The 19,857-nt window shown below is 47.2% G+C and overlaps 1 protein-coding gene across 8 annotated transcripts in view; it reads left to right on the top strand.

The window, feature by feature from the left end:
* The first annotated feature begins 9,146 nt into the window (after window positions 1-9,146).
* The window catches only part of BMP2 (bone morphogenetic protein 2), an 87,422-nt gene continuing 76,711 nt past the window's right edge, over window positions 9,147-19,857 (top strand). For 3 of the 8 annotated variants that reach the window (XM_066177855.1, XM_066177854.1, XM_066177853.1), the window contains exons 1-4: window positions 9,147-9,339; window positions 11,905-12,339; window positions 13,129-13,487; window positions 15,790-16,027. In XM_066177855.1, the coding sequence (XP_066033952.1) occupies window positions 13,136-13,487; window positions 15,790-16,027 (590 nt within the window). In that variant the 5' untranslated portion in view covers window positions 9,147-9,339; window positions 11,905-12,339; window positions 13,129-13,135. Of the gene's footprint in view, window positions 9,340-9,758; window positions 10,084-11,665; window positions 11,747-11,904; window positions 12,340-13,128; window positions 13,488-15,789; window positions 17,800-19,746; window positions 19,807-19,857 lie in introns of those variants that run through there. The other 5 variants (XM_066177857.1, XM_066177856.1, XM_066177850.1 and 2 more) reach the window with 5 other exon arrangements.

The following is a 19,857-nucleotide window of genomic DNA, read 5'->3' as shown; positions in this document are numbered from 1 at the left end:
GAGGAAAAGATCCTGGTGTTTTGTCATGTTCAATCTGGGATGAGTCCCAGAAATACCAAGATACTGTAACAACCGTTTTTAGGAAGGAGTAGGTCTTCAGCTGGTTTGAGTACTCACAGTTTCAGCTGAGCTTTTCAAGTTCACTGGATTTAGACTTCCTATTCCTCTCCAAGGCTTCAAACAGGAACACTAAAAAACTGCAAACCAAAGCTGAGCTAAAGCAGAAACTGTTCTGTGTCACACTAGTACATATTCAGACCCAAAAGAAGGCATACAAAAATGTGAATCTATAATTATGATCTGATTGTAATTAGGAGCAAATTGCACTCTAGAGATTAAACCACTGCTTGAGGCTGTAGAAAACTTTTGCAGACCTCTGGGTGGGCATGGGAGATTAAATATCTAATGATGATATTTGGGCAATAAAATCAGAAATATTCCATCTTCTCTTCCTCACTAATAATTCCTTGATCACTTATGGCCTTCCTGAGAATTTCTGTGGTGAGATTCTCAAATCTGTGCTTTGTTGGCTTTTCCTCCCTTTGCCACATCTGGTGCCGTGGAAGCTCCGGATTCTGGTGCTGTTGCTGATCCACTTGGTGCAGATCACATGGGCAGTATTCCCAGGGAGACCACGAATCAGCTTGGGAAAATCACTCCTGTTTTTCATACATCCTTGTTGCTCCTGCCCGCGTTCCTCTGTGTGTGTCTCTCTCACACTAAAAAGAAAAAGAGGATGGAAAAAAGGCAAAAACGCTTTGAAGGCCTAAATATCAGATATGAGCTTACTAGAGCTTTTATTGCCCCTTTTTTTATCCGGAAAAGCTTATGTTAACTCAAAATGGCAATTACTTGAATCTAATTGGAACCATTTTATGTAGCTCCAAGCTCATTGCTTGATCTCAGTAATAAATGAACTTACAAAATATTTTTGTTACTAAAAGAATTGTAGTTGTTCAGGCCAGATCATCAATCACGATTTCTTTTTGTGGGCCTAATATGAACCTCATTTGACTTTGAACAAAATGTTAGCTGAAACATTAGCTACTCTACCTTCAGCTATGGCAGGGAAGGGAACATGGCTCTTATAGATTTTTAAATCCTGGTTTACAAGGTAAAGATTTTAACTGAGATTTACTTGTTAAATGAATTTACATTGCATTTAAATATAAAGGAAAGAATATATTTGTAATGCAGGAATTCCAACCTTGGTCAGGATCCCACCGAGCGAAGTGCTGCGCATGTGCTCCAAGAAGGTTTTACTTTTCAGACAAACCAGCTCTTTGAACCTGTTTGTGGCAGCAGTTTTGGCAGAAGAGGTGGAGCTGGGCTGGGAAGGAGGTATCTGCTCAGAGAGGTGGTGGCAGCCTGTGCTTTGATCAGCTGCATTGTTTGGGACTCTGTTCCTGGCATCCAGGCTGGCTTTAGAAAGTTTCTGTGCTGAGCAGAGGGCAGATGCAGCAAGGTGGGAAGGGTCCTTCATCTCTGGAATAAATTAGCCGTGGGAAATGCCAAGCCTGAACCCAAGCAAGAGTTTATCAAATGGCAGCATGGATGGGAGAAGAGGTTTTGCTGTGGTAGTGTGGAAACCCTGATATCTCCTGCCCAATTTATGGCTTGATAGTGAAGGAGTAAAACTTGATTAAAGTTTGACTGAAAAATTGTCTCTAGGACAGATTGCTTTTGGGACCATATGTTCATCCAGTGAACTGAATGAAAACATCTTCACATCCATCACTGAGCTTTCTGTAGAAAGAAAACAAAACTGAAATTTAAATCTGCCCAAAGAGGTGTTGGTCATACATCCTCACCTGGCAGCAGCACTTTCTGCCAAACATCCCTGCTCCTCTCCCTGGAACTGCTTCCCCCCTTCACCTGCCAGCAGAGCAGCATGTACACTTGCTCCCTAACCCAGAGAAAATAGTTAGCTTAAATGTCTGGAGAAGTTTCATCCTAACTTGGAGAGACCTGAGGTAGGGGACGGCTGGGTGTGAGAAGTGGAGGAGCCCTCTGTGAGGATGTGGGAAGAAAAGGCAATCCCTTTTTCTGCTCCCTGCAACCCAGGCAGGGTTTATAGCCATTGAGTGACACCCCAGTGAAAAGAATGCCAGTCACAAGCTGGGTGCCAGTTTGGACCAGCCTATGGATCAAACACAATGCAGAACTCTATTGTGGTTCTTGCCATAGGCGTGCCAGTGCAAGGCTCCACCGGTCCTGGCAAACCTGCTCACAGTTTGTGGCAAACACCCCTCAGCCCCTCTGTGGGAATGGCTGAACACTGGGGCTTTGGGACTTCTCTCACTTCACACCCCTCAGCCCCTCTGTGGGAATGAGCACTGGGTGTTCAGGAGCCCTCTCACCTCCCCACAGCTCTGGCTCCCTGGGATCCCACCCCAGCCTGCCCCAGAGCTGCTCTCTGGATCACCGCAGCTCTGCTTTCAAGTGGTTTCCCCTCTGGGCACCTTTAAATGCTCCCTTATCAACAACTCCTGTGCAGATAAAAGCGTCTTCAGCACTGGCTGAATTCCTCACCAACTGACTGAAGTGGTGACAACCTTAACCTGAGTCCTGCATCCTCTGGGCAGGCAGAGGTGGGCATGGCCTTGGGAACACCTGCACTGCTCCACACTGCAGTGTCTGGGAACACACCCAAAGCCAGTGACCGTGGTTCTGTCAGGACACCCCCAGTGTGCCTTTGGGCTGGGCCAGGAAGCTTTGTCCCAGGTAGTTTCTCACTGTGGTTTGTTCTGACATCCCTGGGACCATCCCACTGGGGAAGCCAGCAGTGAAGCAGGCTTTTCCATGCCAGCTGGCCTCCATGCCCAGGAATGTTCCTGGGCACACTGGATTTACTAGTAGAGATGTAGCCTCAGAGGAAGAGATACAAACAGAGCTGTGGGTCTAGCTTGCTCCCATGGAATTTGGCCCTGGGCTTTGGAAGAAGAGGGTTTTGCTCCTCTGAAAATGCAGCGGGCTCACAAGGAACATGGAGCTGTGGGAAGAGAAGGAAGCAGGGAGTAAGGTACACTTCTGTCAGGGCTCTGAGATTGGGCAGATATGACAGATCACTTTGGTATAGCTGCACCTGCATTTCTGTTTAATGCCCCAAGGTGGGTATAAATAGTGTTTTCCACACAAGTGAAGGAGAAGTTGCAGTTTCAGTAACCTGGGAAGAAACTAGAGGCACTCTGCCCCCTGAATCCCCATTTCTGGCTGGAAATCCTCGCCTTCCTTCAACACAGCAGAGGGGCTGAAATCCTCCAAGCTGCAGGTGCCAAGTTCCATTTGCCCACTCTACACCACTGGCTTAGCAAGGGCGAGACAGAGATTCCCTTCAGAGGTCGCAGAGTTGGCTTGGAAGAGACCGTAAAGATCATCCAGCTCCAAACCCTGCTGTGGACAGGAGCACCAAACCAGGCTGATCCAAGCCCCACCCAGCCTGGCCTTGAACACTTCCCCACAGTTAACTTGGGGTTTCCTTTTCCCCCTTAAGATGGGATTTGTTGCTGTAGTTTCTTCCACTTTTAGTATGGGAAATATCACAGTAAGAGAAAAGCTCTAGAGACTCCTCATTCAGGGGAATTACGTGTCTTTTTCTGGTTCTATTACATTGTTTATATCAAAGTAGTTGTATTAGAAATGCTTTCATCAGTAGCAGGACTAATGAGGAGGTTGCCAGGAGCAGTTATTCCCCTCTTGAAGAGCATTGGAAAATACTATTTTTCTGAACACAATGGTGGTAGTCCTTCTGCTAACCTGCTGCTCTGCTTAAAAATGTTAAAAGTTTAAAAGCTTAAAAATTTAAATGATGTTTGTATGGCAGCTCAGGAGCCTCCTTTCACATGGGGTTTTGGGAAAGCCACAGAGCACATGGCATTCAGTTGGGATAGCAGTGATTTCACTTCATCTTAAGAGGAATAAATCTTTGTTTTATCATATAAGTAGGTATTCCTTTGGAGAGTTCATAGGAAAGATTTTCATAGTTTCAGAGCTGGAAAATTGAGTTTGTTTTATCAGAACGAGTCCAATGAATGAAGGGAAGAAAGGAAATAATAATATTGACATATTATTTCAGTGGTGTATTTTTTTAATCTATCACAGTTCCTCAAAATTAATGTCTGACATTTTAGAAGCTGCTTAGGGGGAAAAAAAGGATATACAAAACAGTCTACTTTTTATTAAGTTTATTTTGTAAGGAAACTATTTTCCCACCAGCTGCAGAAATGAATGTCACATTCGATTGCACAACTTGGATTTTCAATTTTCCACTGGTATGGAGAGAGCAGCCCTGATTGTCCAAGGATTTATTCGCAAATTTGAGTTTCAGGTCCTCAGGATTCTTCCTAGGCTGTGTGAGCATCTGAACCAGGACTTACAGTTTGTTTAAAATTATTTAAGGTATTAATTTGGGGCTTGTGGTGATCCTACTTCTTCCCTGATTCAAGTGCTGCCTGTCTTTTCTGGCAAAGAGGGGCAGGAGGAATTTTGGGGCAGTTCTGTTTTTGAAACCCATTGGCTGCCAGGGCTTATACAGAGGTTTGGGATCTACAAAGGGAAGCAGAAAGCAAGGGAGACAGTCAAAGGTAGAAAATAAATGAAGTTTATTCCATGCTTTCTCAGCTTGTTTGTTTTGTATTATGATTTATTTGAAAGGAGTTTATTCCACGGCTGACTAAAGGAATGTATGCAATGTTTAGTACACCCACCTTAAGTGGATGTGAATGTTTACTGAGCCTCTACACCTGAATACTGGAGAGGAAGCAGAAAATGTAAGGAAGGGCAAATCTCCTACAGTAACACAACAGCAAGGCTGCCTCAGTCCAGGCAGAGAAAGCAGAACTGATGGGAATAATGGAATTAGTAACTGGATAATGCTGCACATCATAGATGTTTTATGGCGCTACTTTTCCAGGCTAATCCTGAGCAGGCTGATGGATGTGCTTACTTTAACGAGCACATAAAGTGAGGGTAGATAGGTCACTGCAAATATCAGAAAAAAGCAGGAAGCCGAGGTGTGGTGAGGGAAGGCAGTTAAAGGTATTAAGGAATACAAAGGTTGGCCCGGGCTTTCCCAAAGTGCTGAGCAGATTGGCTGTGCAACGCCCATCCTGCAGTGGGGCCTGGAAAAAAGCAAAGCGAGGATGTGATGGCACAGCAAATGAGGGAATTCAGTGTGTCCCTCTCCAATGGAGACTGATCCAGGTTGGGAACAAATCTGTACATGGATACCCTGACTGGTACCTTTATTATCCTGACCAAGGCTTTAAAAACCCCTCTCTCTTCAGTGTAAATAGTCTCCTCCCACATCAGAGCTTTTCTCTGAAGTTGAATGGGATTATCATATTCCTGCTAGGATTTATGGGCCGCAGTAAGAACTGTGGACGAGGCACTGCAGGATTTTGTCAGGAAACTATTGGGTAATAGGTTTGGTACCAGGCTTTTAAAAAATGTCTCCACAAGCTGAGTACTGAACATCTCACTTGAAGTTTTGGGATTTTAACCCAAAGACTGTGTCTGACCTTCTTATGCATTGTTGAAAATCTGAGTGTGACCTCCACAGGTCTTTGCACCCCTGTGTACCTCTCAGTAAAAAAAACCCTTTCTCTGGTCTCTGCCTCTTCTTTCCTTCTCTAACATGGAGACAATGGGTATTCCTTTCCTTGGAGATGAATGTGGAGGCTGGATACAGGGAGATGACTTTGACTAGGACTCTATGACTTTAAGGTTACAGATGTTCTGAGGATAAAGAGTACCTTGAAGCAGCTGAATGTGTGTTGCTAATAATTAGTCCCTGCAATCTGGAGTGTGCTTTCTGGAACGCCGCAGAGAGAGCGCTGGAGCGGACAAGAGCCTGGGAACAGTCAAAGGATGCCGTTATCCTAAGGCCCCTCCCAGTCAGTAGATTTTGTAGCACACAAGCAAACAGGCTCCCAAATAAAAGTTCCGTGGTGATGCTTGAATGGGGACCTGTGCCCATCCGAGCCCCTCTGGGAGCTGGGAACAAGGGATGGGATTGAAGGCAACTCGCAAGTGGCTTTGCTGCCAGCACGAAGCAGGTGCAGCAGCTGATCACTTGTGCCGAGCACATGCCACGGAGCAGGCACGATTCTTCACTATTGCTCTCTGTACTTCTGCCTAATCTTAAGAGGATATTTAAATTGGAATGATAATGACCTGAGCAAACATGACTTTACAGAAGAAAATAAAATTGCAAGCATTCACTATCAAAGGCAAAGTAGTGTTAGAGAACAAGAATGCCCGATGATGCAATGTTTTTCATCCTGCAACTGAGCACAGAAAACCTTTTCATATGCCCTAAATCTGCAGTTACAATAAAGCCTTCATACAGACAATCTGCTTAAACAGAACGTCATGCGTGCCTTTATTTTATTTTAATTGCAAAACATTATCCAGATTCACTGCTAAAATATGCACTTCTTAAGGCAATATGCGTAACTTTATTTTATCCTCCATTTTGCTTGACGTCATCTCTGCAGTGATGAAATTATAAGCTCTTGAAGTGGACCATCTATGACGCAGCCATTTCCCTTTCTTGTGGGAGAACACCCTCACTTCATTGTCTTCCTAACAAGACTTATATAATTAAAAAAATCCCACTTTGTTCCAAATCTTCTGACCAGAAGAGCTGGCATCCCTGTCTCTTCATTGCTTAAACATGTAAGCCTGTACCACCAAAACAAGTAGGAACTTTGCCACTGTCTTTGAGGCAAGATTGAGATTATTACTGGTATTAACCTAATATTTAACCTCAAACAAAAGCAGTGACTAACTTTTAGTGTCTTTACTTGAAGGTCTTGCAGGAACATACAAGTGAGGGTGAGCATGATCATCCCATTTTCATGGTGGAAAAACCAAGGCACTATGGAAAGTAAAAGGACATTCCTATTGCTGGGAAGAGAACTGGGATCTTCTGCATCAGCTCACGGCCTACTGAATTGCCCTAATCTGTGACAGTTCCAACTGCATGGAATTAAATGTGCATCAATGATGGCACTGCCATGGAATCTGTCCAGTGATTGCTTGGTTGTCCTCCAGGCTGTTCCGAGGTGTTGTGGCATTTTCACCTCTTCATTATAAAGGTCACAGGTCAAATGCTGGATTTTGAAATCTGGAACTTTGTAGCATCCAAGCTAAAAACATAAAAAAAAAAACCCAACAAAAAACTCCAAACAAACAACAACAACAAAAAAACACCACCAAAAAAAAAGGTTATTGTATTAGACTCCCTTTTTCCTCTTTCCCCAGTAATTTCATTACAAATTGTAGGAATATATCTTGCAGTTTCAAAGCTGCACAGCCATGTGAACTGATTGCTGCAGCCTGTATTTCCAGACATAACAGATTTGGGAAGAACTGCTATCGTTCACTAGCAGTGGAGACATACTGGAAATGGAGAAAATCCTGGGTCTGCATTGTATTTCCTGATAAATTCCAATTTCCCTGCCACCATGATGGAAAGCAAGGTGAGATTTGATGAATGAAATTGAGACTCACTGTGAAACAGAGCAACAGCTTTGAAGAGCTGCCAGATTTCAGCAAAGGTGAATAAAAAAGAAATAGACATTTCAGAATAAGCTGCCTTTCCTCTCTTCAGAAACAAATCACCTTCTTGTAACTTATCTTCTCAGGTGAGAATCCATCCTTCACAGAACAGGAGACAGGCTGTGCAGCACAGCCAGTCGACAGATGTTAAAAGACAAACCACCAAAAGGCAAATATGTCTTTGGAAAACAGTATTAAGTAATATTTTAAAGAATGGCCACACATCATATTCACACAGATGCCAACAGGAAGCACAGCTCAGGAAAAGAAAAGCTTTCAGATAATCTCTACCCATTAGGAAGGCAAAAACCTCAACATCACTAACACATCTTAACTCATTTTCAGCCTTCGCCCTGCACACATTTGATGCTGTACCATGTATATATTTCATACTTCAGCACAGACTTTTATCAAGAGGTTTATTCACTGAAATGTGCAAAATCCATTAAAAAAAAAAAGCTCACTATTAATATTTCATGTCTCACATACTTATCATGTCCAGGGGACAGTGGTCTAAAGTGGGAATTTTCAAAAATGCTCCTCATTGGTGACACAAGGCTGCTGGAGCCAGTAGTAAAACTTTGAGTGTCACTGTGCACAGAGTGATGTGAAGGTTTCTGCAGGCTTGTGTCTCTAACTAGAATTTAGGCCATTTTGTTAAGGATTGCAAGTTGTGGTCACAGACCCCATGGAGTCTTTCTCATCTAGGTCCTCCAGCTGAAGTCTTCTGCCCACGGTCACCAGCACTGCTAGTCGCAGTGTAACCAAGTTGGAAAAAAAGACACTATGTTGTGGCAGTGTATAAATGTGATTTTGTACAGGATTTGTAAGAAAAAATTCTGAGGGAAGAGAAGATTTTCTTCTATCTACTCTGGAAAAAGGATTCTAGCCTTGTTGTAAAACATGTCCTTATTTGGATACTTTTCCACCCTTTTTCTAAGAAAACTCGACAACACCTGAACACTTGATATCTGTCAGCTGTGTTTGGGTCCTAGCAGGAACACCTGGATCTGAAACATTAGCAGCAGGTGCCACTAATTGAATACTTACCGGCTAAACACCTGCCAAAAAGAAAAAAAAAACCAAAAAAACCCCGAGTGCATGTGGTAAAGAAGAAAGAAATTAATCAGAGTAGTCAACTATGCAAAGTTCTGGGGGGAGAAGTGACATTTCACAAAGGAGATTACCAAATATGCACAGTCAGGTTTACTAAAATGGAGCTTTTCAGTGTAAATGGTGGTTTCCCTCTCTGGCAGGACTTGAGCTGAAGAACAAGATTGCTCTTGGAGTAACTCTGGAAAATGCAATGACATTGTGGGAGTCCACCTCGATGGGGGCTGGATATTTAGCTGATGTACCACTCAACTGCTCATTTCCACAGAGCTTGTGAGGAGTTTCATCTGCAGGAAATACACTGATTGAGATTTAGTTTCTTTATCTCAAGTGCGCTGCTGCACAGCTCTAGGAGTGGGAAGGGGACAAGGGCTCGTTTGTGGAGCTGGAAGTCTGGGTGGGCACATCTAGGTTTGTCCTCCAATTTATTAGACCTAAATACACCTGTCTCTAATTCTCTTTGTAATCACAAAGATGCTTCTCAGCTGGTGAGGTCAGGTGTGCTGGTGCTGCTGTGGAGCAGGCCTGAACACAGGGCAGCAGAATTTAGTCAGTTTTTGTGCTGAGGAGACATAGACCACAACCAAACCTTCGGGGATGGTGCTTTGAAGGCCTTTCCCCCTCATTCCAGGGTACTGCCTCAACGGAACTGGATCTGCCTTGGTGAGAAATCTTTCTGTGGGGAAGGTGGGGGGCCATGACTGAGGTTCTGGTGTGGGTGGGTGCACTCAGGGAGCATGTTCTAGGTGCTTCAGTGGTTTTTTTTTGGGCCTCAAGGAAACGGATGGCAAGGCAGAGTTGCTGCCCCAGCAGCTCCAGATCAAAATAGACTGAGATATGACAAAGTATAAGGGCAAGGTGTTTTACGGCCAAGAGAAGACTCTGTGAGCTTATTTACACTTAAAATCAGAGAGGGGCAAACTTACAAGACCCTGCTGATATCAGATCAGAGCATATGCAGGCCTTCAGAGCAACCACAAACACGTTTCTCCCTTCTAAGGCTCGTTATCCTAATATAGAAAGCTCCTGGAGATAACGCTGTGCTGGGCATACAGTAGAGCCTATGCTCCAGGCACAGGGAGTAAGTGTTGAGGCAAGAAATGACTTTTTCCTGGCATGACCCACTAAGATTGAGCTGGAATGGCAATTAGAAGTTGAAGTGCTCATTTAATGTCAGTGATGTGTAAACTACGTTGCCATTGTTATTTTAGTGCTGATTTACATAATTGGCATACCCTGAAGTCACACTGCACGAACTTTCAGTTCATGCTAAAGACTTGCAGGAAGTCATAAAATTAAACATTATCTGCGCTGGAATGCAACTGAAAAATAACTCAACTTTTGAGGGATTTCACCTTGCTCGGTGTCCGCTCTCCCACTGTGTGCACGGCGGCGAGTGAAAATCAGGTTAGTGAGTGTTGGGAGCTGTTGGCATGAAGGAGCTTTAGCAGCTCTTTAATTACGCTGGTGCAGTTCTGGGGTGGTTTGTTTTGCTGGTGTGTACCTCCCGGGGTGAACTCCTCATCCTGCAGGGACGTCCTACTAGAATTGCTGGAGTCGTGATAGGGAAGCCAAGGGAAGAAGGCCCACAGGAGGAATTATTCCAGCCCAAATGTGCTGAATTCCTGTCTCAAAACGGTGTTCTTCCTACACTAAAATGTTGTAAGATGGAGGGAAAAGGCCGCTCCCAGAGGAGGAGCTGGTAATGGAGCTGTCTCAGTTGTTATTGCTTTAGGTCCTCCTCCGCAGTAATTCAAGGTGTCACAGGCTGGCTATGCCTCTTGCAAATGAAGCCCCTAAGAGATATTGGGAAGAGAGGTGGAGCGCAGAGCACCTGCATTGCCGGGAAGGCACCGGGACCCCGGCTAATGATGGTGTGCCGATGGCTTTGGCTTTGATGAGGACCCTAAATTGCTAGGTATCACATACCTATGCAAGGGCCTGGCCCTACCGAAGAGCCCAGGCAGACAAAGAGATGGGGCAAAGGACCCAGCCCTGCTCGCGAGTTACTCGTTGTATCAGATTTGCCAGCGTCAGGGAAAGGGATCGAGGGATGCAGTTGGGATTGGGAGTCCAATCGCGCTGGGCACGGACCTGCCTTCTCCACCCGTGCCACCGCTGTCCTACTCTACGGGCGATGCCACGAGCTGTCGAGGCTGCAGCCCGGGGAGCACCGGAGGTGACACGGGTGGGCCGCGGCCCCGCGGGGAGCGCGGCTCAGCCCCGGGGCAGGTGCGGGGCCGCGGGCGGGCGGTTCGCGCCGGGGTTGCCGTTCCGGGCCGGGCGATCCGCCGCCGTTCCACCACTGGAGGGCAGCCACATCTTAAAAAAAACCAAAACACCCAGCCCAACCCCTCCGCCGCCCGCACGGGGCTGAGCCCGCATCGGATGCGCCGCGGCAGCGCTGCGGGAGGAGACTTCTCCCGAGTCCGGGCACTTCTCTTTCGGAGTGGAGAGCGAGGAAACCCCCAGATTTCCAGCTCTCGCCCCTGGCTCGGGCAGCGGGCTCCACACTCTGGTAGGGGGAGGAAAAAATACATAAGTACACATATGTATTTTTAAGTAGTTCTAAAGCACCGGGATTCTCCCGGTACCTTACGTGACCTTCGCACCTTACCACCCCGGCAGTCCGGGGCACGGCGCTAATCCGATTTGCGGCGGCGGAGCGCTCGGGCTGTACAATGGGTCATTGTTCGATCTGGCCCGGTCCCGCTCCGCCGCTGCCGCCCGGAGCGGGACGCGGGACCGGGCGGGCCGGGGGTCTTTCGGCATCGGATCAGCCGCCAGAGTACCAGAGTTTAACGGGACAGCCGCCCGCCCCATCCCTCGCCCCGGCGGCACTGCGACCCGGGCGCGGGCGGCAGCCGCGGCGAGGGAGGGAGCGGGCGAGGGAGGAGGGAGGGAAGGAGCGAGGGAGGGAGGCGGCGTCTCCTTTAAAAGCCGTGCGGGGCCGCAGCCCGCTCCCACAGGGCGGCTGTGATTGGCGCGGGCCCCCGAGCCTCCGGGGTCGTGACATCGCCGCGCAACAAAAAGCCCCGGCGGCGGCGGCGGGCGGCCACCCCCGGCCATGGTGCGGTGCGGGGCCGGCGGGGAGCCCGGCGCGGTGCCCTAGCGCGGCCGCTCCACGCGGGACGGCGGCGGGTGGCTCCCCACCCCCTTTTTTTTTTTTTTTTCTTTTCCCCCCTCTTTTATTTACCCTCCTCCCTCCTTTTTCCTTTCTTTTTTAAGGGAGCGGAGACAAGTCAAGTTTCATCTTGATGTTGCTGCGGGAGTCTCGGTAAATGTCCATCTGTCTGATGAGCGTGATGCAAAGGACATTTTTGAAAAGGAGCCTTTTAACTCCGTAGACACGTAGGGACCCATTCACGGGCAGGCACACACACGCGAGGAGAAAGAGGAGGAAGAAGAAGAAGAAGCAACTTCACGATCGCTGCTTTTAAAAGGGAGAAACTTTTTCCCTGGCTGGGACTTGCCTTCTTGCCTCCTCAACCAGCTGCTAAAAGTATGTTTCCGAGACGGACTGCACTTCAGGGAACTTCTATTTTCTGCTCGGCAGCTGTAGAGGAGCAGCAGCGAAGTTTGGAGTAACACCAAGTGATGCGGGAAAAACACCCCGAGAGCAGAACACCCTCCTGCAGACACAACCCCTGCTGCTGCACACAGGTATAGCTCCGGCGGTCGCAGATCTGCTGAAAGTCTTCTCCGCAGGATGACTCCGTGGGCCACGGTGGAGGTGCTAGAGCTCTGGAAGAGAGAGGGGGGACGGGACGCTAATCATAGCTATTATTACTATTATAATAATCCAGCCCAAAGTTTCACGGGGGAGAATGTCATCCTGTGGGTTTGGCTAAGGACGTAGCAGGATATGTATTTTCCTCCTTCCCCTTCCACTCCGCCGAGGGAAAACAGCTCTCCTTTTCCCTCCGCTGAGGGAAGCCGCTGCCCCGCCGCGGGGAAAGCGAAGCCGGCCCCGAGTCCCCGTGGCTCGGCGCTGCGGGGTGTGTGGGGGGAAGCCCGGGGGTCGGGACGGGAGCACAGCGGGGAGCTGGCTTTGCTGGGCAGCCGCCCCTTCCCTTCCCGGTGAGCGCTGCCGGCCGCGGCGGCGGGAGGCCCGGCCCGGCGCACACCTGCGCCCCGGCCCCGGCGGTGCCCCCGGCCGCGTCCCCTCCTCCCCTTCACCTCCGCGCTCCTTTGTTGCGGAGCGCCCGGCTCCGCTCCCCCGTCCCGCCTCGCTCCCTTTGATCTCCTGCCACGGGGATTTCGGTGCCGCCGCGCACCTGAAGCGGCCCCTCGAGGGGCTTCGCCGGCCGGTCCGCGGCGGGGGCTCCGCCGGCCATGGCCCGGTGCCGGGGTGGGTCCTACCTGCGGACCGTCCCCGCCCGTGCCCCCCCTCCCCTGGCGCGGTGTCCGCGCTGACTGGCTCCCATCGCCTCCTCCTCCTCCTCCGCGCAGGTTGATCATGGTTGCCGTGACCCGCTCGCTCCTGGCGCTGCTGCTCTGCCAGGCGCTGCTGGGCGGCGCGGCCGGGCTCATGCCGGAGGTGGGTCGGCGGCGCTTCAGCGAGCCGGGCCGCGCCGCCTCGGCCGCGCAGCGCCCCGAGGACCTGCTCAGCGAGTTCGAGCTGCGCCTGCTCCACATGTTCGGGCTGAAGCGGCGGCCCAGCCCCGGCAAGGACGTCGTCATCCCGCCCTACATGCTGGACCTCTACCGCCTGCACGCGGGGCAGCAGCTGGGGCAGCCGGCGGCGCTGGGCTTCCCGCTGGAGCGGGCGGCCAGCCGCGCCAACACCGTCCGCAGCTTCCACCACGAAGGTACGGGCGGGCGGGGGCTCCGCGGGCTGCGGGAGCGGAGGGGAGGGGGAGGGCAGGGCAGGGCCGGAGGAGGAGCGGGGGGCGGATTCCTCCCGCCGGTACCGCGGGGTTCGCGCAGTGCGTCTCCCGGCCGGGTGCGCTGCCCGACGGGCTCTGCTGCGGAGCTCTTGCTTTGCCACCTCCCTTCTCCCCACTCTCCGTCCGCCGGGGCGCTCCCGGTTTATTGACTTCTCCCGCTAAACCAGCGCGACTCCGCGTTAAGCGTTCCCACAGATCGCTGCTCTCCTGCGAGGCTAGAAAGCAGGGAAGGCTCCCTAATGCGCGGCTGAGCCGGGCCGCTGCGGAGGTTTCTAATCCTTGTCTAATCCCCGTGAGAGATCAATGAAGCAATCAATCGCGACATCCTCGGGAGCTGCCGTCGAGGAGCGCTGCAGCCAGACCCACCTGGCCAAAGCCCCGTGGCCGCGCTCGGCTCTCACCTGCGAGGCCTCCAGCAGCTCCTCTGCGGCACCTCCCCGCCTGCAGCCCCCCGAGGCAGCGATTCTCTGGGACAGACCCTCACTCAGCAGCCGGGGGCGTTTCCTGGCAGCCGTAGCTAAAGCGGCGGCCGTGGCATTAACCGGGCCCGTGGAGCCGGTGGGGCGCGTGTCGCTCACGTGCTTTTTTGGGAAGCGTTTCCCCAGGTTGTAATTGCTCCTGGCTGCGGCTCTCCAGTGCTGCCATGCAGTGGCCCCGCTGCAAAAGTAATGAAAACGCAGCTTTCCCCTCCTTTTAGAGTGAAAGTGTGTCAAGAAAAGATATTAATTAGTTTTTAAGTTTATAAAAGGGGGTGGCCTCTGAGAAGTGATTGTGCTGCTTAGTGGATGGAAAGCCTTATCGTGAGGAAGATGAATGGTGAAATCTAACTTCTCCTCATCCACGTTTCCCTACACGGGAAGTCTAAACCTGGCAGTTTAATGGGGGAAAACCTGCATGTGAGTCATTCATGTTAAACCCAAGGACTGGGGACGGGGCTGAGTGAGAGGAGTTGAAGGGCAAAGTTGGTAAGGTTTAGGCAAATGCAAAAATCTGCCGTTTGAAGTAGTCATATGATTACAGCAAAAGCTGATTTTGTTAGAAAATCAGTGTTAGAACTTTTACAAAATTTAGATGGAAATCACTGTGACTCGTTTTTTTTGCTGAGTTCTCCCTGCACTAGTGATTTCTTGAGAGCAGAAGTTTGTCTTGTGACCGTTCAAAATATTTGCATATTAGCAAATACTGGTCTGGTCCTGAAATACCATAAGGCTGAGCCTTACCTTATGCGAAAAGTTATACTGGATTCAAAGGGGAATGGTTACACGACTACGAATTGCTAACAGCAGTTATGGCTTCTGCTTAGAAAGTGATTTGTTTTTTTCTCCAGTATGTTTAGCACAAAAATTAAAAACAATGAGAGAGGGGTTTTTTGGGAAATATTTTATCTTCCTAACGTCTGTAGCAACAATGTATTTAGCAACCCTAAGTGTACTGTGCTCCTTCTGAAGCTCTGTTCAGTTATTACTCAAAGGTGGGAATGGCCTGGAGCTTAGTGACTCCTTGAATGTTTGGTTTTGGTGGTTTTATAAACTTCTTGTTTGGAGGTGACTTTGTTTCATTACCTCTTTTCCATCCACCCCTATTTCAGCAGTTGAATCTTCCTGCTGTTCTTTATGGCCCTTTTGGGTAAATACAGGGGCATGCTTTGTAAAGTCCTGTTATGGGTGCTGAGTTCACTGTCTCTAGTTACAGACACAAAACCCCATACATTAAGATTTGTAGTCACCTAAACGGCAGAGCAATGTTTTTCAGAATGGAGTTTAAGGGATTGATGTTAGAACAGTATTCTAAAAAAAAAAAAAAAAAACAAAAAAAGGCGAAAATGCAACAGTTACCCAAAGTCCTCCACCAGTTTTTGATGATTCCCCAGTAGCTGCAGTGCTTGAGTTTTTTGTTCATGTCCTTGAAGTCCAAATTATATGCTGGGTATTTCTTGCTTCTAACGCTAACTACCTGGAAGGCAAAGGCCACCAGGATCCAATCCAAATGTGTAACAATGAATGAAGCATTTTTAACTTCACACTGTATACGCTTGCATAAACTAACAAGGGAGACAGTATTTTCTGCCTAAAAGTCTTTCAGGTCTTGTGTGTCATATCTGGTAGGTGTCAATTGAAAGCTGTCATCAGCAGATAGTCTTAAGGGGTTTGATTTTTTTGTCTCAGTTTCTCATTTTTTCCTTTTTTCTCTTTTTTTATTTTTTTTCCCCGTTTAATCAAATTAGAAGTTTTGGAAGAGCTGCCAGAAACAAGTGGGAAAACAGCACGGCGTTTCTTCTTTAATTTAACTTCCATCCCTAGTGAGGAGTCTATCACCTCAGCTGAACTCCAGATTTTTCGGAAACAGGTGCACGGAGCCTTTGAGAACAACAGCAGCTACCATCACCGTATTAATATTTATGAAATTATAAAGCCAGCCACAGCCACCTCTAAGGACCCTGTCACAAGACTTTTGGACACCAGGTTGGTGCATCATAATGCAAGTAAATGGGAAAGTTTTGATGTAACGCCAGCTGTTTTGAGGTGGATTGCACATGGACAACCTAATCATGGGTTTGTGGTAGAGGTGGTTCACTTGGACAAAGAGAACAGTGCCTCCAAGAGGCACGTTAGGATTAGCAGGTCTTTACATCAGGATGAAGATAGCTGGTCTCAGCTGAGGCCATTGTTAGTGACGTTTGGGCATGATGGCAAGGGACACCCGCTCCATAAAAGAGAAAAGCGTCAAGCGAAACACAAACAGCGTAAACGCCACAAATACAGTTGCAAAAGGCATCCGTTGTATGTGGACTTCAATGATGTGGGGTGGAATGACTGGATTGTTGCCCCGCCAGGGTATAGTGCCTTTTACTGCCATGGGGAATGTCCTTTTCCGCTGGCAGATCATCTAAACTCAACAAACCATGCCATTGTTCAGACTTTGGTCAATTCAGTGAATTCCAAAATCCCCAAGGCTTGCTGTGTGCCGACAGAACTGAGTGCTATTTCCATGCTCTACCTTGATGAAAATGAAAAAGTTGTATTAAAGAACTATCAAGATATGGTTGTGGAGGGTTGTGGGTGCCGCTAACACAGCAAATATATTAGACAAATGCAAAAAAAAAAATAGCTGACACTTTAATATTTCCCAATGAAGACTTTATTTATGTAATGAAATGGAAAGAAAAAAAAAACACAACTATTTTGAAAATATATTTATGTCTACGAAAAAGTTGGGAAAACAAATATTTTAATCAGAGAAATATTCCTTTAAAGATTTTAAATGTATTTTAGTTGTACATTTTATATGGGTTTAACCCCAGCACATGAAGTATAATGGTCAGATTCTTATTTTGTATTTATTTACTATTATAACCACTTTTTAGAAGAATAGCTAATTTGTATTTATATGTAATCAAAAAAGAAAAAAATATAGGGTTTGTACATAATTTTCCAAAATTGTAGCTGTTTCAATTGTGTGTATTTAAGTTGAAAAGAATACATGGAAGGTTACTATGGCAAAGTGCATAGCACATTTGCTTTCTGCTGTGCTACTGTTAAGGTCACAAGTTCAAGTCCAGAAAAAAGTGGATAATCCACTCTGCTGACTTTCAAGATTATATTGTACAATTCTCAGGAATGCTGCAGGGTGGGCTGTCCAATCCATGAGAACTGGCATCCTCTTTAGGTGGAACATTTGGATAAGAACCAGACGTTGCTGATCTAGTAAAATACTGCTATTCCCAACTAATTTGCAGTGTGAATATAAGGGCCAATAGAAATCTGATGGGAGGTGGGGGTGGGGGAAGACCGAATCCTTTCGAGACCTACAGAAAAGTGAATGTTTGATGTTTCCTTTAAAAGTCCTTCCTTTAAAAGTCCTGGCCAAATATAAAATAATAAAAACTAAAATGTCATCCTTTTTTTTTGTGATTATCTATGCTAAAGAGGAGTACTTACCTAATTTGTACTGGCCCTTGTCTTTAACAGTTGGAAAAGCCTTGATACTTCCTCACCTCAGATGAGAGCTCACTTCTGTGGAGTGTTACAGTGAAATTATTCTGCAATTTTTGCCCTACCTACAGCAAGCTGTTGTCATATGCAGCCTCCTCTCTAACCTCAGCTGATGGTTTTGCTGTTTGGCAGATTAGCCTCTCTTCATTTCCAGGGTTTTGTGTTGGAAACCTTTTTTTTTTTTTTTTCCCCTTCCCAAATGTTTAAATCTATTTCAGATAATAAACCATAGAATACTGATATTTCTTTCTGAGAAGTCTAGTCTGTGAGAAAAAACGGTTCACTTATGCAGTCATCACAAGAGCAACTTGTGCTCGCATCATTTTACTGTTTTTTAAATCCTTCATGTAAGGGGCAAAGTGTGATTTGCAGTAGGCAAACAGAGCATTAAAGCTGATACTGATTGTGCCTGTTGCGTGTTCCACGCCTGGTGTGGCAGGCAGAGCCTGGGGGTGTTGTGTGAAAGTTGTGCTGAAATAGGAGAGCAGGAAAGGAGCTTAAATGGGCTTCTTGGTCATCCCCTTGAGCTCTGTTGTGGGTCCAGTTCTGGATTTGGTGAAGTGAGGCTACTCTTCCTGATGCTGTGTGTGCCATGGGCCCTGTAGGGACCTCTCTAAGTCAGCTGTTGGAATCTCTGATTTGAGCCTCCTGATGTGTTGTTAATGAACTCCTCTTTTTTCTCCTGGTTCTTCCCAAACTCCTCCTTTTTTTTACTAGGATCATCTGGGTTGCAGTAATGGTACTAACTAGATGGGATGATTAGAAAGGCTAACTTGATGATGTCTTACAGGTCCTCTTGTAGAACAATCCTTTACTGCTGTTCATCACAAAAAGCAGAGGGTACAGAGGATAGGAGAGAAAAACTAATTAACTGTTGGCTTCTTCCATTTTTTTTCTTTTGAGCTTAAAAATCTCTTGGACTGTAAGGTTCTGTGGTGAGATAAAACTGATGTATTTCTTTGTACCAGCAGTATTTTTAACAGCTGACAGAGGACAATCCACCATTCTGCAGTTAGGCTCCGCTTAATTTTGAGAGGTAGCTGTTGTTGGTCATGCTGATACTACATAGCAGCCTGTGGGTTGGCTGAGTGGACAACCTCCAGGTGCTTTTTCAAACCCTAGTGCTGTTTTGGTGGCTGATGTTTTTCGGGATGAAGCATCACATGTGCAGGAGTTTAGTTTGCCTTTTGCTTCTTGCCAGCTTTCCTGGTGCTGGATGAGTTTGTGGCTATTGCTTTGGCAGGGTTGTCAGTGCTGCAGTGGAGGTTCAGCAGGGATTTAGTGTTTGATGTGTGGTTGTGCAGTCAAGTCAGAGCTGTGTTACTGTACTGTAAAACCTAAGCTTGATAAAGCTGACAAGTGCTGAAAATTTAATGATGAGCATGAAAGGTGTGATTCCAACCCTGTGAAATTGGTAAAGAACCCATAGCGCTTCTAACCAGACCCTCAGCTCCAGTGTTGCAAAGCTGAAGTCTCACAGCTCCTTCATGTGTAACGAGACTGAGGGAGGCTCTTTACAGAGTGGTGTCTGTTTTACTTCTCCTGTAAGGCATGAGAACACATTGATGCTAATTTTGTTGCCAAAAAATTGGCTACAGCACTTGTCTATGCATGAGCAGGAGCTGGCTCATGGCGTGGTGCCGCGTTCCTTGCACAGGCAAACCTCCTGGTGCTTGACAAGGAATTGCATCCTTAGGAAAATATACTGGGAGGCCAATGTATCATTGCAAACTTATTAAGACCCACTCTTGTAACCATTTCTGCAGCTGCTTAGTGTTAGCCACAGAATCATCAGTGCCATGCTGATTTTGAGGAGGAAATATGCAGGTGTCAAACTCAGCACGTCAATAAATTTCTGCAGAGCTGGTTTTGTAATGTACCTTTAAATCCTTAACCTCACTCTCTAGGCTGGAGAGTCTGGTAATTACTGCTAAATAATGCTAAATACTAAAGGTATGCTGTTACCACAGCACACTAGTACTTTAGTTCTTTAGTACTTACTAGTATTTTAGTGCTCTACAAGGAGAAAAGAGCTTTTTTTCCTCTTAAGAGGAGAAAAAGCACAAAACATTTTGAAGGCAGAACTGCCTTTGTTAGCCTATGGCTCCTAAACATTTTGTTTCTAGGCACTTATATAGTTTATATAGGCAGAGATTGTGATAGATAATGTCACCCTTTGTGCATTTCAGATAAGCATCTCTCTAAACACAAATGTGATCAGCATGTCTCCTTGTCCTTTTGAGACTCAGTAGCAGCTTTGTCGAGTGACTTGATAATTTTTGCGCAAAATTCAGTTGGAC

The sequence above is a fragment of the Chamaea fasciata genome, unplaced genomic scaffold (genome assembly GCF_029207755.1).
Source record: "Chamaea fasciata isolate MVZ Bird 193981 ecotype frontalis unplaced genomic scaffold, bChaFas1.0.hap1 SCAF_3, whole genome shotgun sequence".
Classification (NCBI taxonomy): domain Eukaryota; kingdom Metazoa; phylum Chordata; class Aves; order Passeriformes; family Sylviidae; genus Chamaea; species Chamaea fasciata.
Note: the sequence above shows the minus strand (reverse complement) of the source record. Positions and strands in the feature narration are given on the sequence as shown.